The 25,164-nt window shown below is 37.2% G+C and overlaps 1 protein-coding gene across 2 annotated transcripts in view; it reads left to right on the plus strand.

Annotated features, from left to right (window-relative positions):
* Positions 1–25,164, plus strand: part of SULF2 (sulfatase 2) — a 154,316-nt gene that overhangs the window by 98,431 nt on the left and 30,721 nt on the right. For both annotated transcript variants that reach the window (XM_068416231.1, XM_068416230.1), the window contains exons 5-9: positions 10,705–10,856; positions 14,307–14,476; positions 18,901–19,051; positions 20,926–21,101; positions 24,187–24,315. In XM_068416231.1, coding sequence (XP_068272332.1) covers positions 10,705–10,856; positions 14,307–14,476; positions 18,901–19,051; positions 20,926–21,101; positions 24,187–24,315 — 778 coding nt within the window. The remainder of the gene's footprint in view (positions 1–10,704; positions 10,857–14,306; positions 14,477–18,900; positions 19,052–20,925; positions 21,102–24,186; positions 24,316–25,164) is intronic.

The raw sequence follows: 25,164 nt of genomic DNA on the forward strand, positions 1-25,164 counted from the left end.
AGGTTCCTGTGTAAACATTTACAGAAAGATTCTGTGTTCCATGAACATACACATCTCTTTCTGTGAGACAGTTTTTAGAATGCCCAATGCATTGTTGCATGCTTGGGTCCTGCAGCAACAAATACCAAGATGTTTTATTGGAATACAGATTTAAACTTTCCCTTAGACGTTACTTAATGAGAAAAGCTTCTCTTTTCCATTTGCCTGGCTGGCTGAATGATTAGGTCTTAAAATTGGTGACTGATTCCAGAATATTTTCTCAGCCTTATCTGCAGTCAGGAAATGAAAAGACATGTTTATCTTATTAAATTCAACAGAATTAGGGATGGTGGGCCAAATTCAGCCTGGCAGAAGGATGCTTGTGCTTCAGTGACTCTTCTGAGAGAGTTCTGTTAATTTATGTTAGGGCTTAATGTGGCTCTGTGTGCAGCAAATGCAGTACACATTCTGGCTAACTTATCATCCTCGTTCCTGTTGAGCAGTACCCTATAGCACAGCTAACCCTATTCGGTTAAATGAACCTATTAACAAAGGAAAAAGCTGCTTCTTGTGTGGTAATATGTCAATATCTCATTCTGATGGCAAGTCCATACTTGAATTATGCAAAGAACTAATAAATGACATTTTGTACCAGTTGTGTATTTTGAACCTAGAGAAAAGTCATTGTGGGAGGTCCGTCTCTGCCATTATAAAAAATTTCTTGGGAATAAAAGTAATAATCATTCTTAGCACTTTCACAGGGCTTTACAATAATTAACTAATGAATTCATTAAAATTCAGTGACAATCTTCCATTTCCTCCAATTAATATTAGACTAAGAAGATACAGTGGCTGACTGCATTCAAATAATTATTTTTCCACTTCACTGTCTGAGCCTTTGACATTTTAAAGTGATTTTAACATTAAATTGTGAGAAAGAGGAGAAAGGCTATTGGTAATTGTTATTAAAGGAGGAATGAACCTGAAAAATACGTGACCAGATTTTAATATCTTGATACATGCCAGGAGAAAAATTCTCCCTGCTGTAGAATTTGCTCTCCTCAATAGGTGCTGTTGCCATTTTTTATTACAGAAATACTTAAAAACTTAACTGAAGTTTATCTCTGTGTATAATTGCTTGGTAGGGAATAATGGGTGACCTAAAGAGTCAAAGGATAGACAGAAGTAGAGACAGAATAGTGAAGTACTTTCTAGAAGGTGACATGCAGATAAAGAGCAACATTAAGAAGAGATGCAAGTTTTGATTCCCACTCCAGTGCCCTCGCCACTATGCCACGCTGCACTTCTCTGTCACATTACATGCATATAAAGAAAACAGATTATCCAAGTCAGAGTAACATCCAGAATGCAGGACAGATAGCTTTGGCAGCTGATGAAGAAGTGAAGGCCATTTTTAAAAATAATAATCAAGTGATTTAAGAGTCAGACGTGATTTTAGAAGTGATTTGCACAATTAGGAACCGAAGTGTTATGATACTCAATTCCAAGACTTTTCAAAACTGGGTATCAGGTTTCTGAATTATTTATCTTGAAGATAAATTAGTTTCCTTTTGCTCTCTATATAGAAATATCTTGGCAAGGTCTGTCAAATTGTATCTGTTAGCTGGTTTGAGACCATTAGACTTGAAAATGGTGTGAAAGAAAGATTCAGCATAGTGGCTGTATCGTGATAGCTGTTATTCATAAAGGAAACCAAGGTTCTCTGCTGGAAAGGACACAAGAAGAGTCCTGGTATATAGCCCAAAGCCACTGACTCTGTCCATGTTGCTACTTCTGGCAGGCTTGGTCCATGGCGGTGAATTATTGAACTGGAATATTCTGCAAATATTCTGGAGGAGGAAATTTTCAAACAAAAGACAGTTCTGGATTTCCTGCCTCATGTGTGTTAGAGACTTTTCTTTTTTTTTTTTTTATCCCAGCTCTAACCAGTTCTATTCTATAAGTTGTTTTCAAGTCAAACATGCATGTTTCTTTTCCCTCTGTTTTCCATGAATTGAGTTCTAAGCATCAGTAATTTCACTTTAAACATATTATAATGTACGGTGACTTAAAATGAGAACACATTGAATAGAGCTGTGTCACCTGAGGGTTATGCAGAGGTTGTGGAAGTGAAACTTACCTATACAGCTACTGTTCCATCACCTGTCTTCAGCATTTGGCGTTACGTTATTTAATGCACTTTTTAACTGTCCTGAAGAGATGAATATATACACTTCTGTGAATAACTCACTGAGTAAAATCCACAAGATGGCCTGCAATCTGATAAAACCTTCCCAGGAGTCTGAGATGAAGGCATCCACAATTACAGAAATAAGCCAATGTCTGTGGCTCCCTTATTTCCAGTCATATTTTGTTTCATTCTTACCCTTTCTCTTATTTCTTCCCCTAACTCTATCTGTTTTCAACATAAAATGTTGTAGACTATGAGAAACACCTCATCTTTTTCTTTCCCCCTACTATAATGTACTTTTCTGATAGGATGCCAGTTCCAGCATTTAAAGTGTAATGGCTTTATCGTATTGATTTATCGTTTCAAGCAAGTGGTAATTCATAGCTTGATATTTCTTCAGAAATGGGATTATAATTTCATAGCATTCAAAACAGCTAAAAGCCAAACAGAATATTTGCACATTATGAAAATTTTTAAAAAATCTCTGTTAGTTTAGGTCTTTTAGGATGGCAGTACTTATGAAGTCAGCCTATGGGCTTATTAAGTTTTTCATCTTCCAGTGCCATTTGTGTTCAATATTAGGTAGCTTATCGGTCAAAAATGAGAAGAGATTCCCTCCTTCTCACTCCAGTTTAAGATCTTTTTGTTTATCCAGCTAGTAATTTAGGTCCTTGTGGTATCTTCTTGCAGTCTTTTTTCTTTGCTTTTCTAGAATGCTGTTTTCTTTCAGAAGTCTTTCAAAATCATCAAATTTAATTTAGTGATGTAGTTTACTGAATGCAGTTTTCCTAAGCTGTCTTTCCTGTGCGCTTAAAGGTGTGAGTGTTCCGTGTGGCCCACAGGATTATATACTTGTCCTGTACAGCAGCAATACACAATTTAGTGGGCACTGGAAAAGCTTAGTGATATGGAAGTTCAAAGATAGAACAATAAGCTGTATACCATCTTTTAATAAAGTGCATAGGAGAACAGTGATGATTTCAAAGACTTGCCAGTGCCTACAGTTTAAACTTTGCAGATAGACTACTAATTCCAGTTTCTGGAAGTCAAATTCCAGTTTCTTCGAACTGGAACATCCTCATGTCTTTTGTATGTTTTAGTAGCATGAGACCTTTGTCTTGCCTTCCAAGTTCGAGATAATACCACTCCCCATCCTTGTATATATGTTATGTATGGGAGGACTATATATGTTTTTGAGATGGATGCATTTAAGGCCTGTAAGAGGTGACTGGCTATTTAAAAAAAAAAAGAAGTGTCAAATTTATTTTTTGGCAAAAGCAAAAGGTAAATGTACAGATAAACTAGTGTAGAACCTAGATGGCTTCTGTTTCGGTGAATATCTTGTTGAAAGGAATTTTGTGATTATATTGAACCAGGGTTGGACTTTTCTTCTACTTGGATTCAGTGAGACTTTATTGTTTTCATTTATGAATTAATGATTTTAGTAGTATTGTTCCAAGTTTATTGCTAAGTGGAAAAAATCAGCTTTGTTAAAATACAGCAAATATTTCTTCTTGCACTGGATATCTCAGTAGCTCCCTGAAACTTGGCAATTGGGTTTTCTTCAAATCCTATAGACAAAATGGCTCTAAATGAAATTCCTTTGGACTTGACCCAAGTAGCATGGTGCAGACTTTGGTATTTTAGTAAATATTCAGCATTAAGCTAGATAAGCTTTTACTTAGGCTGTTTATTATTAAAAAAAGGTCTGACAATCCGCTGTTGGGGAGGTTTTTGGGTTTTATGTGTGGAGGAGGAAATGTTGCATGTGATGAGAGGAGGATAAATCTAAAGGTTAGGATTCCTCTGTGACCATGATACATAAAAGAGGGGAGTGATACCCATGGTAAATTTTTAATAAAATGTCTCATTGTTGTGATGGTTTTAATGCTGGGAAATGTTTTGTGGAAAATCTGAATGGTCAGGGTTGGCCACAAAGGAATATGAGCAGACTGACTAGTGAGAGGGAGCTGTGTTGCAGAGCAGTGCTCTAAGCCGTGGAGCCAGCCAGCACTGCTGCTTTCTCTGTGTGCCCGGTATAGGAAATGATGCTGTTGCGATACGCTAAGTCATCTTGTCCCACATTGTAAGAGTGATGATGTGAAGATTGCCATTTCTAGATTTTTTTACTTTAACTTACAGAGGGTGTGTGTCAGCAAGATATTTGTGCCTTACAATTCTAGTTGTGTTTAAACTTTTGTAAGCTGTGCCATAGGCATTAGTGAGAGAGGGCTTTGGCCCAAATTCCATTGGGAATTTGCTCACCTGAGAAGGACAAGCAAGACTTGGCTTGCCATCAGCATTCTTCTGTTTGATTCCTTGTTGACCATTTCAAAATATTTGGTTTGAGCCCTTTTGTTTTATTTGGCTTCAGCTGCTCCCCTTCAGCCAATTCCCCTGATTCATTAAATAGATCTTGGCACTGATCCTTGGCCACAACTGAGGAATGTGCAATGCAAATTCAGGAAGAGGAACAAAGGTGTCATAAAGATTACTATGCATTGCCTTTGTCCTGCTAGATATCAGACTAGTCCTCTGGCATAACAAGAAAGCCTGTAGGCTATTCTAACTGCAGTGATTACCAGTCACTGTACAACATGGTTTTTACAACTATTATGTTTCATGAATTGTAACGATAGTTTTTATTCCGGTTACAGAGAATAGCTGTACCAAAGGCAAGAGCCTTTACATGCGCTACTCTTTTTATGTCCCTGTGATGGTGGATGGAGCGTGTGATCTTTAAGAAAATTTTAAGAAAATTTTGTGCTATCAGTGTACTATAGGTTAGGGGAAAATTGGGCCATAATGTGCAATTAAAAAAAAAAAATGTGTATGTATATACTTCTGTCCTTAGTCTAACTGGATAAGTACTTCAGTGAATTCATCATTTTAAGAACTGTTGCAGACGTACAAAAGAAAAGAAATAGCAAAAAAATACTTGGACCCCAATCTTCCTTAGCGTCCTGAAACTGATGGAACTAAAGGGATCTGAGAACAAAACGTGGTCTTAAGCCCCTCTCTTCCTCCTTAAAAATACTCTAACATTTAGGAACTCACTGTCTATTTTATGCAAGCTATTAGATTTACTGCACGTACTGGGGTATTAATACTAATGCGGTATCTTCTAATCTTTGCAGTAGTGTAATATTTCCTGTTGTCACTAAAGGTGCCATCTGGGACCATTTTGTTCAGGTGACTTCAGCACTTAAGAGTTAATGTTTTTTGGAAAATCTAGTCAGTTATTTTGATACCTAAAGAGGACTGATGTCTCTTGAAAATTCTTTCTCACTGAACCAAATTTAATACTAAATTACAGGATTTTATCTCACAACCCCCATACTTCTGCTGTAAATCCATTAATTTCACTGTGTTTGTTCCATTGTACGTTGTCAGTTTAAGACCATATTTGACCATGATGTGAGTGCAAAGCTGACTTGACCTTTGGGCTTACTGCTTGTTGCATGCGTACTTAGCCATGCTGAGAGTGCTTTCTCATCTGCTTTCCTCTGATTGTCTCTTAGAGGACAAAAAGTACTGAAAGTCATTTTTTGCTAGATATACAGCAGAAATAAGATCAGAAATGCCCTTCCTTCCCCCAGTCCAAAACTAAGGGATTACTCAAATGTAGCTAATTGTTCAACTTTGAGCTAGAGCAAACTGGTATCAAATAGAGAAGTGAAAGATTTTTAGAGGGGTAAACAAATCCCTGCAAGTATCTAAGACTTGCAGCTCGAAACCTAAGTTAATACCTGGAAAACTGGCTGTTGAAATATGTCAGAAAAACAGTACTTTAAATACATCTTTAAAGTACTTCATAGACAACATTTGTGTTTAAATGTGGAGGGTAAGTAACTTAAAACATGAGTTTAACTTCACAATCATGGTGGTAAGTGCAGTTTAATGGGGTGCTAATATGTGGATACAGCTAAGTAGCATGAAGGATATGAAGACTCCAGGAAGAGGGATGTGTGGTATAAATACCAAGCTTATTGTCCAGGAGTAACAAAAAGCTGAATTTTACTACTTCTCAGCTTCAGGATTTATTATGAGAGCATGAATATTTACAGATATATGATTCCAGGATTTTAGAATTTAGGAATATATATTCGACTGAAGATGGGCCTCATAAGTCACCTAGTCCATCACAGGGTCACAGACTAATTCAAGTTGGAAGGGACCTCAGGTCTCTTTTCTACCACCTGCTCAAAGCCTGCCGTAAGTCATGTTGCTTGAGGGCTTTGTCAGTCTAGTCTTGAAAAACACCAAGGATTGGAATTGCACTGTCTTTCTGAGCAACCTCTTTCACTCTTGGACTCTTCTCTTTGTGAAAAAGCTTTTCTTTACATCCAGGCTGAACCTAACTTGCTTCAATCTATGCTGATTCATTCTTGTCCTCCCAGCATGAAGAGCCTGGCTTTGTCTTCTCAATAATCTCCTTGCAGGTGAAAAGGTTAGAGGTCCCCTGAAGCCAGGCTAGCGTTGCTCCACAGAGTATATCTTTCTAGTGCATAGCCTGACTTGGCTTTACCTATAGCAAGAGCTTTATCTTCCACTGCTTCCCAACAGAATGTAACCTATCACTGTCAAGAAGTTATTACCAGTACTCCTCTCATACATTCCTTTCTTGATTTCCTTCTTACTTTACTTAAAATGAACATAAATGCTATGATCATACTGTTAAACAGGTTATAAGTGGAACGGATAAGTGATCTTGACCAGCAGTTAACAAAACTGTGTCTAAACAGATGACTAACTATGGTCAGAATCAGAGCTGCCAAATCAAGGAAAGTGAAAAAAAGACTGAAATTCTGTGTCTACATCTGATCTGGCAGTTTTATACTGGTGAATCTCTGTTGGCTTCCACTGCATTCCTGTTTCTAGTTGAGAACTGAAAAAGGTCTGTTATAGCCAACTCCCAATGTTGGGCAGTCCGTGTGGAATAAAGAGGGATGAATGATCCCCTGCACCATTTTATTGATGCATCCTGAATTATCTTAGTTTTCAATGTAATGCAGTTTTGTGAATGTCCTTTGTAGATGCATTTTAGTTGTGTTAAGTATTTTTAGGGAGCTATTGGGAAAAGAATTAGTGTTTTAAAAAAAGGAAAAAAAAAAACCGAACAAACTTGTGGAGTATGGTAGGTTATATAGATAGATGACAGAACTAGCTTGAACATTTCCAGTGGTGGTAAATGATGCCATGATGTCCGTTCTTTTGATTGTGCTTTTACACTACATTTGACCATACACTAGATCTGCTTTTCAAGCAGTGAGCTATGGCCTTGATCTCTCTGTGGTTGTGTTACCTTCAGAGCAGACCTTTGTATTAATTAATAGCACAGGGAAAATTCTTCTGTGTGCAATTTTTTTTCCTTACAGGAAGAGCTTAAAAAACAAAACCTCTTGTAAAAATGCCACTCTGTACCAAAGAATTTTCCAGGTGCTTATCATTGAAGGGCCAGACTCTGAGAAAAGAACCTTAGAAGGTTATGAACCTCTGCGGAAGTGGTAACAGTGTACAAAGGGCTCAATTCTTGCGTATCCTGTTTTATGTAGTCTTAGGAGAAACTACGTTGTATAGTATTTAAAGCAAAGGAAAACACATTCTTAATGCATTAGTTAAAAACAGCCACTTGGATGTTTTTTAATGATCATTTCATAGACTGGATACAGGAACATGGCTGCGCATATCAAACAGCAGCCTCTGTGAATGTTTATTAATAAAATCTCGGAGCAGTTTGAAATTGGATGTACCAAAGGCATGTGTACTCTAGTGAGCAGCTGCCTCTGGTGGTGAACAAATCTGATGAGGGGAAAAATTGTGTTAGAGAGAATCTTTACAATCCAAACCCAAGATCTTTCACCAGCATCAAGAGAGCTTTATTGTAACACAATATGTTGTACTGCAGAGGAGTGACGTTTAAAAATTTTTGAATAACAAGCCTTTGAATGGCTGAGAAGGAGGGGGGAAAAGAAAAAGATGTTAAATGGGAGACTGGAAACAGCAGAGAAGATTATTTAAAGCACTTTGACATCCATGAAAGATTATAAAGACATCCTGAATGTACAATGGGGGGTATGCAAAAGGTGCTGGAAGGAACTTCCGCCAGACTTCCCTGTAATGCCTCTGCAGAATAACAATGAAGTAATTCTTCACAGAATGCCTCTTTCCTGAGTTCTTCAGCTGGCTCAGCCAAAGGTTTTAGGAACGGATTGGTTCCTGTGAGCAGATATGCCAAATATGTCTCTCTTTGGAGATAATATGTTGAATGGGGGACAAAAGGCGTTGGACTGCCCTGTGCATACCTGCTACTATAGACAGTGGTCCGTGGTTCAATCCTGTGTTCTTTGTTACTAGGACAAGAAAAAATACACATATGTATTGTTTTATTACCCATAACTGCTGTGAGTTGCCTTTCAGTGTTTAAAAATTAGAAGTTGTTCATAAAGCAAAATCATTTGAAAAAGTATATATACTGTATAAGTGGAGTCTCTGAGTAATGTGATAGTTTTCATCTACAGTGGAGTAGATTTTGCTTTGTTCATTGCTGCTGCTTTACTTTACCTGGTTAAAGACGATGTCATGAGGTAGCTTAGGACAGTGAAACAAATTCTTTTCTGCAGCACGCTTATCAGTCACTTAACCCTTTTGTAAGTGGCTTATCTGTAAAATAGCATGACACGTTACCTGCTTTTGCAAAATATTTTGGAAGTACAGTGTAATTTTAAGGAATTTATTAATTATGTCCCAATAGATGTGCCCTTCTCATCTTCTGGGATACGGATCTTAATTTTGTCGGCACTTTAGTCTCTTTCAAACACTGTGAAAGTTCTCATTCACTTTCTCTTGGCTCACACGTTAATTGAAAACATTGAAATTTGTTGAGGAAGATGATTCAAAATACGCTTTTGCATTCTACCTAAGCACTTTGAGTTGGATCTTGCAGACATTCAGTGCACAATGTACTTACTCCCTGTAAATTTATTTAATTCCATTCCAGTATATTACGTTGCTAATATCATGTTTCCCATTTTTTTAAAAAATAAAAACACTATCAAGTAATGATATGGAGCGCTCTCACATACTGTTTTGTATCGCTCTTTCTCACTGTGTCTATCTTTTGGACGAATATTCAGCCTACTACAAATAGACATAAATCCATTGACTTCAGTGAGGCTGGCCCTTTTTACACTGGCTGAAAACCTGTTCTACTCTATCCACGCTACTGCTCCTTGCATTTATATAAGTACAAGAAGGTGCAGTATCAGGCACTATATGCTGCAAGCTTAAAAAAGTCTTTAAGAACCCGGGAACCGTGAATTGTGTGCTCAACTCCCATAGATTATGAGGTGAGGTTTAATCTAAGTCTTAAGAACAGAATCTTAGATATTCTATTGTCTTTACAGAAGCACAGACGTTCACTGATAGATGGCCAGTGTGAGATGCTGCAGACACTACGTGCCTCTGGATAAAAATGTTTGTAATGACAGGTGGAACAAGTGTAAAGATCTTTGTGCTAGTCACTATGGTAATGCTAACTTGTGTTGCCAGAGCATTCAAAAATTGAGATCTGAGCTCTGATCACGAAAAGGCAGATGCTGAATCGTGGTGCAGTCTGCAGACCCAAGAGCAGAATTTTGCCTTTAGGCTTTAAAAAAACTAGCTAGACGAATGGAGTCTTCCAGTATAATTTATCCTGTCATTGCATAGTGATGTTATAATATGTCAACTAATACTGAAAAATGTTCCTTTAAATTATTTATTTTTTTACTGGACTAGTGTGAAAGCATCATTGGGTACATCATGTACTTTAGAGAATTTGTGTTCTTCTCATAGAAATCTAAGGCTTTTTATTTTCCTTAACCATTTTCTGGAAAATAATTTGTGTCTGTACACTTGTGGCTTCCAGAGCAAGGCTAGCATATACATAGCTCTTCTGGGAGGTTGGTTCAAATGCCTGCCCTGTGTTCCGTAAGAATCCTTGTACTCATTCTGCACTTGTTCTGCCAAACAGGCTGCTGCTTCATTTCTTTTATGCAGCAAGTTTAAAATCTCATCATATTTATGGTCCTCATTTGTCATCATTTCTCCCAAGCCAGCCTCCTATTAGTGACTTCACTGCTTCTGCCAATTCCTTAGGTGGAGATGGCTTAAGTGGGTGTAACCAAAATGAAAAATGTACCTAAATTGGGTGATTCAGGGTAGGATGAGATAATGTGGCAACTGGCACTATTTTAAGCATTCTCTGTTTTGTTCATCTGACTTCGAATATATCAGGCACTAAAGAAAATACAGTGGTAATTGTGGTCCGGTTTCTCTCATATGTAGTCAGGTTGTAGATCAAAAGATCTGCATTGTGGAGCTCTGAAGTAAAGAAACACAGGCAAACTTATAACTCAGAACTTATCTTAAATGTATCAGAATGAAGAGAACAAAGCTCCTCTCAGACAGAAAGGAAAGTATGGTTAAATATCATGTCTTTGAAGTGTTTCTGTTACGCCTTCTTACTATGCTTCTACTTTCTCTACCCCTAGCTTTTTTTGGAAAGTACCTTAATGAATACAATGGCTCCTATGTGCCTCCTGGTTGGAAAGAATGGGTTGGATTACTTAAAAACTCTCGATTTTACAACTACACACTTTGTAGAAATGGAGTGAAGGAGAAGCATGGATATGACTACTCCAGGGTAGGTGTCATATTGATTTATTTCTAATTTTTTTAACATTTGGACGTGACTGCAAGGAAGCTGTACTTTATGGTTTCAGTCTAACTAAAGAATTCTTTTCCTACTTGAAAGCTGCTACGTGTAACATTAGCTACAACCCAATAGGTGTCGTGTTTGGACTTTTCGTTATCTTCCATTCCAGGAGGGTCATGTTACTGAAAACATTGTTAGCAGCAATGGAAACAAACATAATGTCCTGAGATGGTATTATGTATTATGAGCAGAAGATGTGAAAATGGATTTAAATGCTGCATGATAACTATTTCTGTGCTTTGTACTTTAATCATTGTGTGCTGGGTCTGATTGTCATCTGTTCCCCTGGTATAGAACTGACTCCAGTGGAGTTACACAAGTGCAAATGAGATAAGAATCCAGTTCCCTCCAGCTAGACCCATCTTTTTGTGTTAGTTTAAGGAACTTGTCTCATAGCCATATGGTGGAGAATTCCTAATATCTTGGTATATCTTATGATAATTCTGAATGAGTGGTGAATTTAACTATTAAATTTATATCTTTGTGCATTGTTATGGGCGAATATGTTTCCTAATATCCTTACAAGGATGTTATACACTGGCCAAACTTACTAAAATGCTTGATAATCATTGTCAAATGCAATATCATTTTTTTTCCTCATCTAGCACATGTCACAGCTCAAACAGTTGCCTGTTTGCAGTCAGGAGTATGTTTATTTCAGGCAAAAGTGTTACCTTTCCAAAGCAACCAGCTTTCATGAATTCCTAAAATGGCCTGAAGAATTCTCTCTGAAGTATGATGATAAAAAATTTATCCATAAACTCCTGTAGTTTAAGTAGTGTATAACTTAGGAAGTTGACTCATTCAGGAGTGATACTAATTTGTAGGGTGTTCAGTTTGCTTTCCCTTATTGAGCGCAAATTCTGCCTCCGTATTTGTGTTTCATTAGTAATGTGTTCGCAATCAGTTTTTCCTTTAAAAGGTTCATGCCTGTGTGATTTCCCCCTTCCCCTCCACTATTTGCCATTTTTAATTGCATGTACTTTGTGCTGAAAGATAAAACTTAACAGGCTTTAGGGTTTCCTTTTCTTTCACCAGATGCTAAGGGGAAGGGAGAACTGATGTGCAGAATTATGTGTCTTTTATTTTTCCTTCTGATCTATGAAGAATGAGAGAGCTAATCCTTACAGCCATGTACAAAAAAGGTTGTGATGGAAATATATCTTACGTGGAACAATGTCAGGCAAGTGGTTTCATAGGGCACTGTTCCCCGTTGTACCAAGGAGCCAACAGGGAACTTGATGTTCCAATATCCTCAGCTCTGTTTTGTGTATGCAATACTTGAAAATATTTAGGTTTTCATTTGGTTTAGTTTTTTTGGTAATAAATTTTTTAAAAAGTCTGATGAAAATATAAATATTTTTATAATCTTCATATTCTTGCCTAATACACAACTATGGTAATAAACAGATGATAGTGTGCAGAGCAACAGCACTTGTTGATGTTAACACTGGACTTCAAATGAACAAACAGAAGCTGCAATACAAGACTGCTTCTCTTTCTTTCCTGCCGTTTTTCTTGCTGGAAACTTAATTTTCCAGCAATGAACAATATAATCAGATTATTTTTAGCCCTATCCACTTGACATAGAAAAAACCATTACTGCTTCTGTCCTCCAAAGTGACTGCTAAGCACTTACCCTCTGAAAGTCAAATCTTTGCAAATTCTTTCAGATTTTCTAACAGGATATATTCTACTGTGATTTTTCTTTTTCAGTTTCTGTCAACTTTTTAAATTAAATTTTTAGTTTTATAGGCATTCTCACAGTCTATTACAAGCTCTACAATCTGAAGCTTTTTTTAAAAAAAGAAATCGGTTAAGGGAAATGTTTCTATTTGGTCTTTTGGCCTGGTAAACACTGGTTTTGCAACGTTGAATTTGGATGATTTTCACTTCGACCAGGTGAAAACCTTCATCTTCAAAATGAAGTTTGGAAACTATGCTTTTGTAATGGCTAAATCAAAGATGAGTTACACACTTAAAGTTACCAACCAGCTTAAAGAACAGGCACATTTTTGATAAATGTGAGTGCATTTTTGAGAGCCCTCCAGTATTCTCTTGTCAGCTATAAGTGTAGTCTCAGGTATTAAAAGTGTGTTCAGAAGTCAGTTTTGCTTTGATCTGGCTTATTGTATGTTCTCCCTTCTCCTGCATATGCTTAGGAATGGAGGTCCTTCAGTTAACTTTGATGGAATTACACCTATTTACACCTCCTTTAATGAGTGAAAAATGTCAATAACAGTCATAATCATGGCCATTTCATAAGACGTGGCTCATGTTGGGACCAATATGTAAAATTATAAATGGAGATTTTGCCAGTCTTGGTCTGGGATCCACAGGAAATAACTTGGGGAAAGTAAATACAGTCAATGAAAAAGGCTTCCTTTGATGAATGATAAGCTGACTTCTCAGATCAAGGACATTGGCAGTGGTAAAGGGGAGCAAGTGTCTGAACCATGGACAGAAAGCTGCACTTAACAGGAGATGCAATCCAATATGTACCACACCGTGTACTTGTTCACTTGACCAGAGGCAGATGTTATGTCTGATTTTACATTCAGCTATGACATGACAGTTATTATTTTGTTTTTTAAAGGTGCAGTTTCATATCCTACTCATGTTTGAGGGATATTGATATTTGCAGCATTTCCTGTGATGCAGACTATGAGAAAACATGGCTTGTCATTAAAAATACTGTCTTCAATCCATATAGCTCCAGCAGATACCAGAAGAATGATAATGATACTTCCTAGAAAATAGATATCTTCCAAAGGAAGTTTTCTAAATTCTCAGCAGTTTATTTGATAAAGCTCTATCTCTATCAGATTGCCACTGTCTCTGTAATAGTGAAAGAAATTTCTGGTCCAATTAACCCAACATCTTCCAGCTTTAGTGACTTCTGGTTCAGAGGGATGTTCATTTAAGAAAAATGAACATCAAGCCATTTGGATTTTCAAAGCACTTTTATGATGTAAGGTCAGACTATACACCTTGAAGGTACTGACACCAAAAAGCAAAGAAATTGACCTGTAATTTTCTTTTTTTTTCATTAATACCTGGTCATTGTATTTAGTATTGTGATCTTCATAATGTGATTACACACTCTAGAAAGAGAGTCCTATTTGATCTTTTTTAATGTCATTCATTTCTGAGAGGAAGCTGTTGCTTTTCATATTTCTAGGCAATGAAGAAAGAATGATTTGGTTCTAGTTTTTGAAGTTTTGACATCTGTAACTTACTCCCTCCTCCTCCCATTCTGAGTGAAGTAGCTTCTTTTTTCCTGTTTCTTATGATACCTCAGACCTCCCCTGCCCATCTCACCCCTCAGCTTGAAATTATTTTTCAAGTATCTCATTATACTTTTACTTCTACTTGCAGGATTATCTAACTGATCTGATTACCAATGACAGTATTACCTTCTTCAGAATCTCAAAGAAGATGTATCCTCACAGGCCTGTGCTGATGGTTATAAGCCATGCTGCTCCTCACGGCCCTGAAGATTCAGCTCCTCAGTACTCACATCTCTTTCCTAATGCCTCACAACACATGTAAGGAAAAATAAAACCCTTTCATTTCCAGGTTCAGGAGTATAGAAGTCCTGAGTACCTTGGGGGGCACGTTTGCTTTATAATACTTTTGGCATAAGTTTGTCACAAATATATAAGAAGAGTTTTGAGATTTTTTTTTTTTTAATCTCTTCAGGCTAGTACAAGTATTTTAAGAAAGGCCACTGCATCTAGAATTCAGAATTGTGGCTCACTGAGATGATGGAAAGATTCATGTTGAATTCATTGGACAGTGTTACAATCTATTTGGGAAGTGAAGCACTGTTTTATTTTGAGCAGAGGGATCAAAATCTGCTTCTTGGGCTGTAATCTCTTCAGGGGAAGCAACTCTATCTCCCTGTCCTTATGTATAAACAATATTATTTTATGGGTATTACCAAAAATCTTATTACTCCTGTTTAGTATATGGAAAGAAAGGCAATACAGGCCTGCAGCACCAAATTAGACAAGGTATTTCTGAATGAGCTGGTATGTCTGTACATGACCCAGTACAATGTCTTGAATGGGTCTGAAAAGCAGTATCACCTGGTTCCTGAGTTAACGTGTTCGTAACCTCCATGATGAGATGGTTCTTGTTTATAGCACAGAGACATTTTACAGGTACAGCTCTGTAATGCTCCATTACAGGTATCTCCTTGCATGCTGATAAAATGAATTGTTCTCCCAAATCATCTTTTGGCACAACTGAAAACTTTCAAATATTTTTCTAATTACTGGCTTCATACTTTCACTGATGTTCAACATTTGTAACTTTCTTCCCACGTGCCCTTTTTTTTTTTTTTTTTTTAAGGGGATTTCTGTTTTATTTTGGATTTGTGAAGGAACTGAGAACTGATGGAAATAATGATCAATTTGTAGCTGAGGCTGCTCAGGACTAGTTCAAAGTCCTGTGAAAACCATTTGAGCTTTTTCACTTTATTTAAAATAGAGTCTGAGAGAAAAAGCTTCCTTTGTTCTGTTGTCTAGATATTGCATAACTTAGAATTATATATTTCATTATCTTGTGCTGCGCTACCAAAGAGAATCTGTGTCCTAGATCTACAGCACTGCAGCATTTCGTGTTTGTTTGCCGTCTTACACTCATTTATTTTCTTTGAAATGAAAATTACTGAAATGCCAAATGAGCAACTTCTCATGGCTTATACCAGTATTGACCTCAGTCTTATTAGAAGTTCCTTTGGAAGGCATTTGTATCTCAGAGATGATAATCATTTATCAAGCAACATTCTGTAGCAGTTTAATTATGCTGGTTGAATGAAAAAGAGCAGAAGGATTTGAGGAAGGCCAGCAATGAAAAATATGAGCTACATCTATTTTTCTTTTGCTCATAGTTTAAATTTTATTTTTTACACAGACTAGGTTTATCTTCCTGATTATAAAGTAGTTACACAAAACTATTTTTAGTTGCAGGTGACTTTTCTTACAATGATAACAATTACACTGGACATGTCACTTTGTGGAAATAGGTTTTGTTTGTAAAGAAACAAATTATCTTAGTAGATTGAGGAACTGTGTTTTTCTTTTGGATATGAACATAAAATAGGATTTTATGTACTTCTTGTGCAAAGAAACTGCCAATCTTATTCTAAACAAATTTCCCGGCACTACATAATAATAATTTGTAAGGGTGTTCATTGGCCTGGATTTAAGATTAAATGTAAAAACGCAGAACGTGCATCATTCCCTCGCTGTATGTACAAATTAGTTCTCTGCTTTCTGTTTTTTCCCTTGTTCCCACATTCCAGGGAATCCCTCAGTGACAGATGAATCTGTCAGTGATAAAGGGGTGTAGGCAGTTCCCACTGTTTTGTTGTCGCGTGGATATGGTAGGGAAGGGTCAGAACACAGGCAGAACGCTTATGACTTGCCCTCAAGCAGTAAGCAATACCCTGAACCAAGTCTTTGCCTAGTCCCACAATCAGAAGGCCGTACACCACGTGGCGTGTCTGTACCTCTTCTTGTGGCAGCGCTGACGAAGTCTGCACGTGGATTCTTGAGCTACATCCACAAAGCGAAGCGAAGGTGTGACTGGTTGGCATACGTACTGCTTTGTGTAGCGTTGCTAATCATAGCTAAAAGTTAGCGGTGTGGGGTTTAGCATAGACTGACAGTACTTCTTTGCTTGGGAACCTCTGGTATGTGCCTCTGTTGCTAATTTATGCTGCTGTTCTCTTGCTTCTATTATTACATATACTAGCTGGTGTGACTGTGCCACCCTGTACTGCAGCCTCTCTCCATCTCATTCTGTAGAGTTCCTTTTTGTGTGCATCTGCAGTCTTTTCTTGTTTGAAAATTATTCACATCAACCAGCATTCACATAGCAAATCCCTAGGCTACGTGGCTGGTTTTCCTTTTTTACTGCCTGTACCGGTAGCTGCAGAGAATGCAACAGCTGGGCAGTTTAACCATGATCAGAAATGTTATTTCTGTAGAGGGTACGTTTTACGTTCATCTCTTCCAAGGTCAAATGCAATCAGGCTAGGACTTATCTTCTGAGTACATTTGAAGAGGTTATCTTAACCAACTTCTAGGTATGTTATATTTGTGCATTTTTCCCATAAGACAGACCAATCTGTTAAGTGTAAGAGGGTTACATTTGTAGTAATCAAAGGAAATCACGGGATTTGGTTGGATTAAACAGCGGGAGGTTTCAAATCAGCCAGGAAATCACAAAGTAAGCTGAAAAGGAGTTTGCCAAGCATTTTTAATTCATTCTAGGCATCACATAGCAACAGTTTCCATAACTGTCAGCATTTTCAAAGGAGCAATGTCATTATTTCAGCCACAATAACATTCTGAAATTCAAGAGGCTATTAACAATACAGAGAGAATAAACACCAGCCCTTTCCTCCCTGTATGAAGAAGCCTCCATTTGCCGCCTACACACATTTTTCAGATAGCATCTAACAGAGGCTTTCGGCAGAAAACATTTCACTGTCAGATTATAAATTTCTTATTTATATTAAAACTCTTAAGACTACCTGTCATATTCAAAGATACATCAGATACATGGTATTTCAAGGAAAAGTTTCAAGTTCTATTACTATTGTTTATCTTAATAACTTACCCTGCTGCTCTGTTGCATACACAAAACCAACAGTAGATATTTGCTAAATAGGAGCTGAATTTATCAGGAAATTGTGTGTTGGGAAGAGGAAAATAACTGAATATCTGCTGTTTTTTCTTATGGTACTGTGTCACCCTTAGGGCTTGCACATTTGCATAGACTGAGTTTATTGCTTTGAATGAAAAAAGGAAGCCTCAACAAATCACTTAGGGAAAAATATTTTTTAATATTTCAGACTCTGCAGGTGATGTGTTTGAGTCAGGATATGAAGAAACTGACAAAGGTGGTTCTCAATCTTAAGTAATAACAAACTTCTTAGGAATAGATATAGTAGGTAAAAACAGTATTTCTTGCAAATGTAAGCTATAATATAGCGTTCTAGTGAGTTGGTGATGCAGAGAGTCAATATCATGGTAATGATATACCAAAATAAATTTCTTGTTTAGATCCAACTAACCTACAGCAATGTAATTATACACAGAAAAGCAATCTCTGGAATTGCCAACAGCATGAAATTACAGACAATCAGTGATATTTCTCCTCATCACTTCAATGGTATCACAGGATCATGAGAACTTGGAGGGGCTGTGAGATTCTAGGAGGACATTGAATCCAGCTTTGGGATTTTGCAAGGACTTTAATTAAAGTTTCTGATGATCACAAAGGATTTGGTGGCTGGAAAGTGTCTGCAAAATACAGTCCTATTTCCCCTCACCCCTGCTTTTCTTGGCAGGTCTTTAAAATCCGGCTATGTATCCACTGCTGCTTGCCATGAGCTCACATGCAGTTTGATACCACCAGGTAGGGTGCCTGTGCTCCTCTGGGTACATGAGTGTGAAAGTAGTCAAGTAGTCTGTCATGCTGAATTCAAAAAAGCTGTTAAAGAACGTGGTAGAACCTTTTCAGCAAGTTCTATAGTTATTGTTAAACAGCTTGTACAAGCCATAATATTTGGTGCTAATGTGGGCAGAGTGTAAGCAAAGCAAATACGTGAGTGGGAACTCTATAGTACATGCTTCATCCAGATCATGCTTGTGGAGTTAGACCTCTGAGGCTAGTCTCTTGGCCTTGAAAAGTATCAATGTTAGCCTGAAGACACTCCAAAAACAATGTATATTTACTCTTGCAATAGACTTTATTCCCCACAGGGTTGTTTTCATTCTCCCATATTTCATATAGACGATAAAACTATAAGGCTTTTCCAAAGTAAATCTAATATTTTCTTGTGCACCTCAGAGAATAAGTCCTATAGCGTTGATCAAATAGAAATTATTGGTATACATTGGTATGGCTTTTTTCTACACTGCTAAAACATTCTGGTTTTCTCTCTGTTCCTTAGCACTCCCAGTTATAACTATGCTCCAAACCCCGACAAGCACTGGATAATGAGGTATACAGGTCCCATGAAACCTATACACATGGAGTTCACTAACATGCTACAGAGAAAGCGTCTTCAAACACTCATGTCTGTGGACGACTCTATGGAGATGGTAAGATTAGTAGTCACTTCTTTTTGGCTAAACAGGGGCTTGTTTCTTGAGTTAAGCTCCAAGCTGTGACGTATATGAAGGTAAGGGGGAAGGAAGGAGGAGGAGGAGGACTGCATCAGTTTTTTAGTGTGTAATCCTTTCACCTCTGAGGATTTTGTCTCTCTATGCAATGCGTAAGGATCCTCATCTCCTAAAGACAGGTACTGTGAGTTGGGTGGTGTAAGTGAGCTGATTTGTTGCCACAGAGCCACTACTGATTAAGGGGAAGAGGGAGGGTTCACCTGAAAAAAATGTACATCATAAATTCTAAAAATATATCATCTGATAGTGAAAAGTCATCCTACGACCTGTTGGAAATAACTACTTAACTGTGGACCTATTTTGATCATGTAACACTGAGTTTCTGAGAGACCAGCAACAAAAATTGATCCTACAGGAGTCCTAACTGGGAAAATTGCATGGTAAACCAGGCTCGGGCTGTTAAATGTTAGAAATAAATAAATATGTAGAGAGATTTTTTTTTTTTTTTTTAATTAAGTCTACATTCTGTAACAATGAAATCACGTAGTACAAGCTGGGTGTCTTGAACAGAAATGTCTGAATTAGCTAAAAGCTACTCTGAAAAATAATAGGTTTCCAGTTGTAAGAAGGCAGATTTAAGTGTTGCAATTTACTGCTTATCTCTTGGCATTCTTACTCAAAAAAGGCAGAACATAAAAAAAGAGGAGTCCTGTAAGGCAAAGATGAGATTAGCTAGATGGCATTGCGTCAACTTGCTAGTAGTGTCTTATAATTACTGATTCAGGCAAGTATGATCTTTGCTTCATATTAATGAACCTGTTTAGATGGATCAGATACTAGCATTAGGGGAGACTGGCTATTTTACTACACTATTTTGATTTTTGATTTTTAGTAAAATGGTTTCACTTTGGGTGATTCACTGCAGGCAAAATCGATTGCGTTTAGTTGTAATCGCCAAGTTAGCCAGATCTTTTCTACGGAATTATATGCATCTAATAGTCTTTCTAAATTTTAAAACAAACAAACAAAAAAAAACAAACAAACAAACAAACAAAAAAAACAAAAAAAACAAAAAAAAAAACAAAAAAAACAAAGCGTTTGTTTTCTCCTGTGCTGATGCGGTCTGAATCTGTGTGAGGCACCACTTTGGTAGTGCTCGACCACCTTTGTGCCTTTGCAAGTGAAAATGTTACATAAAAATCGATCTGTGGTGCTCAAGTTGGTACATTTCACATAAAGATTCTCATGTAAATCCATAGAAGCAACCACAAACAGAGTTTAAAGCTCCTCTTAATTCTTCATGTTAGTTCTCCAGCTAGTGAGAGAGCATGACTGAGTAATATTTATCTGGAAGAAATTTTGTAAATATTCTGCATAATGGGGACTCATTTGTCTGAAGGCAAGGTCACTGAGTGCTGCTTAAATAAGTGTGAGATTCAAAATGCTGTCATTTTATTAAATTGTTTGCTGCAGAAAAAAGATAAAGGTGGAGAGAACTTCAAAAATGCTTATCACCTTGAAACTTTTATCTCTGTTACCGTATGTATTTAGTACTATCTTGACAGCTCTCATGCAAAATACTGAACTCAAACACTTTTGAAAGTATGGCATGATAGTGTGTTTACCTTAAAACAGAAAACAGAAGTTTGCCTTGTAATAGCTACAATATTCAGTTAATAAAATTATTATATGATTACGGATTATTTAGAACGGTTCATTGTGATAACTCAGTGCCATCCTGAGCTGTTGTTATTTATTTGTATATTACACATAGGCAGAAAATTATATCCAATATTCTACATACGGTACTACTCAGTGGAATTAAATTAATATTTTGTTTTGCTTTTTTTCAGATTTACAATACATTGGTTGAAACAGGTGAACTGGACAATACATATATAATATACACAGCAGACCATGGTTATCATATTGGGCAGTTTGGGCTGGTGAAAGGAAAGTCTATGCCATATGAGTTTGATATCAGAGTTCCTTTCTATGTCCGAGGTCCAAATGTGGAAGCTGGATCCTTGTAAGTTCTTGGCTATTGTGTGTGCATATGTGTATGTAGTGACCAGAAAAATCCTTTACATTCATATCTGTAGTCATATTGACCTGGCATCCAAATGAAGGCACAAAGTTCTCTCCATCCTGACTGACTTCCTGCTCATCTTTAGCAGAAAAACTGGTCTACTCAGAAAGCAGAACTGGTAGCATGTGCTGGTGGGGCATAGTCAGGGTTTTACGCTGTTGCCTTTCTGCTTGCGTAGGTGTGTGGCACAAGCTACTACACTTTTGTGGATGTAGTTGAAAAAGCTACTTTGAAATATGCCCAATCCAGGAAACGCTTATTTGCCTCCTTTTGAGGGGTGCATATAATACCCATAACTATGACATATTCAAGGTAAAAAAATACATTGTGTGATGTTCACTGCCACAGTAGATAATTATTACTAAATGTTAAAGTGGAATCACTTGTTTCAGTTTACGAAGAAGAATGTATGTAATAGTCCATATATGATCATCCCCAAAAGATTCCTTTTGGTTCATCCTTTGAGATTACGTGGTTAGGGCTGTTTGTTGAATGCATGCAAGCATGCAGAATATGACTGTTAATTAAAACGGTAGCTTTGATCAGCTAAGAAATTATGTAAATACACTTTCTAAGCAATTATTTCAATAGCAAATATTTGCACTTAAGTAATGGTTTTGGACAGAGTGCCATAATTTGCTGCCTTTTATTTATATCAGTGTGCATGTTTTAGCATAATTAACATGCATAGAGTCTTCCACACACAATTTTTTTCTTTACCACAGCGGAACAGATCTAGTGTGTAATATGGTAGTGAATAGTTATAAAAAAAATCTCATTCTGTTTGCTAGTTAAATTCACTGATTCACATTATCATTAGGCACAAAAACGTTAAATTCTGTAGATACTGCACTATGTGTCTAATTTATTTACAGCAGTTATGCTTGTGAAATAAACATTATTACTTCTCTAAAGAGCAGAGGGATTCCTCAGGTGGAATTGAACATATTACCTGAGCACTGAAAGAAGTTTGACTGCAGCAGCACAGAATTTCAAGTGAGCTGGATTGGCCTTCTATGAATGTGCTCCCTTTCCCTTCCGCTGCGGTTTTGGGTCTTACTGGAGGGGCAATGCTAATATGGCCCAAGTGGACCGAGCTAGTTCTTCTGCAACGTGCAATGCTAGAGACCAGCCGCCTCATGTCTGCTCTAGTTCAAGGATCTTTACACCCCGACATACATAAAAGCTGTGAGACCTTCCCACTGAATTTTATTTTTCAGTAGCTTCTGAAGATGAAAAAATATTTCTATTAGAATCAGAGGAGTCAGCCTGACGGAGTCTAACAGAACAAGGCCCATCACAGTACCATAAATAGGAAGAACAGGATAAAATACCTTGGAGGAAGACTGTATCAGATAATAAATTGATCCTCCCTTTCAGCCTGATTTTCTTTAAATGGTAGAACTTCAATCATCCATGTTTTGCGTGAACCTTATGTTTTTCCTGCAGAGTAATTGTCATGACTCCCTTTTGATACCAATGAAGATTTAATAGCAGTCACTGTAGCAAGTCATTACTAAGCTCTCATTTCTATTACCAAATATGCTACACCACAATTATTAGTAATTAAAATCAAATTAGGTACATCAATTTAATTCATCATCCATGCTCTTGTCAGTGCCTGTTTGCTCGCTCGCTCAAAAATGTAGTAATTTTTAAATGGTGTCTCATTAATTAGAGTGAATTTAGCAGCTTGCTTCTGTCTTGTATTTTGAGCTAGAGTTCTGCACTGACATGTATAGCAGCCCATCTGGTCCCATCCTTCCTTTGTGCCTGCAAATCATAGCACAGTGGTTCTTTATGTTCAGCGCTGTAGAAGACTGTCTCTATAGCAGTACGCTCACTTTCTTTTTTTCCCACTTTTAAAAAATTGAGTGCCTTCCTGCATTTTTTTTAAAAGAGATAAGAAAAAGTAGTAGTACACAGCTGATAAACAGTATGTATATATGTAATATTGTGAGTAATTACACAACACTATCATAGACATATTTGAAATAAGTTTGTAAGGTTCAATATAAACTGAAAACACTTCTGCAAAACCAGACCCATAGTAAAACCAAGTCACGTGATTAGAAATTTGGGCATTCGTTTAGCTACTGAATGCTGGCCTGTGCAACTAGATGCTCTGATCCGTGGACTCACTTATATTTAGCTGTGGCAGTTCAAGGGGTTTGGGGAAAGGAGCTGTCTGTGCTACTCAGGAGTTGATGCCAATGCTTAAACCAAAGTTGAAGACAGTTTGAGTTCAGATATTGTCCTGTTAACTGTGGTGGCTGAGGAGCATATGCCATACTCTGCTAAGTAACCAAGCATGGCTGTTTCTACATGTTTGCAGAATGGATAACTGCACTTGGGAAGACTGATATTATTTCAATTAAAGATGTGCTCTTATTTTCTCTCTCTCTCTTTTTTCTTTTCCATAACTGCCCCCTCTCTGCTTTTTCTTTCCTGATCTCTTTCCTTTTTCTGTCTCACACTCTACATTAACAGCAACTTTTAGTTATTTGCTGTAGTGTCTAGCAATACATTTCTCATCATATTCTATTCAGAACATGCTTGCTGTGGTATGAGCTGAGGTACTTATTTCTATACCATATTTTGAAACAGATAAAGCATGTGCTGCCTGCCAAATCTACTTTTTAATAAAGTCATCAGCACATTTGGCAGACACTTCGATTCTATAAGACACCCAAGGAGTTTTTCGTATGCTTTCTCATGTTTTGAAAGACTTTTGAACCCTCTTTTGCAATAATTAACTAACTTTGCCTTATAAACTACTTCGCTTTCTCAAAAATGCTCTGTGCTAAAGTTTTAAATCTTCATATTAGTCCCTCTTAAGGTTATGCAACTTATCTGTATTTTACATTTTAATTCTCTTCATGAAAAGGAATTGGATTGTGTCCTCTTTTCTTCTTTGCAGATGTCACAAAATAAACCTTTTGAGATCCCTGATCTCTGGAAGAGCTGGAGTTGCTTGGTATCATTGCATAGACTTTAAACTAGATTCTCATATATGTTTTTTCAGGAATCCTCACATTGTGTTGAATATTGATCTTGCACCTACAATTCTAGATATTGCGGGACTGGATATTCCGTCTGATATGGATGGTAAATCCATTCTAAAGCTTCTGGATTCTGAGAGACCAGTGAATAGGTAAGAAATGGAAATGTGCGTGTAAACATGAATGTGTTTGTACAGGAGACTGAGCAAGTATTCAGCAACATGCAGCAAATTTAAAGGAAAATATAATAAAATTACCATCTATATGACTAGATAATTCACTGGAAAACCTAAAGACCTGTTTGGCAGTGTGTCACTGACTTCAGTTATTTATTTTCATTTTGTCAGGTTCATATACTAGCTATATGGCATATATGGTATCTGGATATACTAAATGTAATCACTGTAGCAGTGAGAGGGCTACGCATGAAGGTCTTTAGCTATATGAGTTATAGATTTTAAATGTCTCTGTGGCATCATTTGTAGCAAAGCATTTCATATTGAATAAATTGTAGAATAATTGAGTTGAAAGGGTTGGTTGTGTATCAGACTATAATATAAAGAGGGGCTAGCACTCAGAATTGCACAGTTATTATTTGAGACCTTCCATCAATACTTTCATTGGAAAAAGACTGAGAAAGAGAATTAGAGTGGATGCTTGCTAGAGAAAATCAGCAGGAAAAAAAGGAAGGAGATTTGCTTTAGAAGTAGTTGGGTGGAGGGAGAGGGGGAAAGGAGCAGCTGCTTTAGAATAGGATACTTTGAGGGCAGCGTGCAGACTTAGAGCCCAAACTGGAGTCAGGAAATCCTGATTTAATTTGTGATCCTTTGTGATCAAGGACAATTCAGTTAATCCTAATCCCCTGTGCCTTAAACACGCTCATGTTGAAATAGTTGTACTGTGTGAGTCTGTTGTGGATTTTGTCCCTGTGAGAACAAATCTGTCCTATGTTTGTTCATGATTTGCACTGGAGGGGCATATGTGCCTGCTTCATAAAGCTG

The sequence above is a fragment of the Nyctibius grandis genome, chromosome 19 (assembly GCF_013368605.1).
Source record: "Nyctibius grandis isolate bNycGra1 chromosome 19, bNycGra1.pri, whole genome shotgun sequence".
NCBI classification, from domain to species: domain Eukaryota; kingdom Metazoa; phylum Chordata; class Aves; order Nyctibiiformes; family Nyctibiidae; genus Nyctibius; species Nyctibius grandis.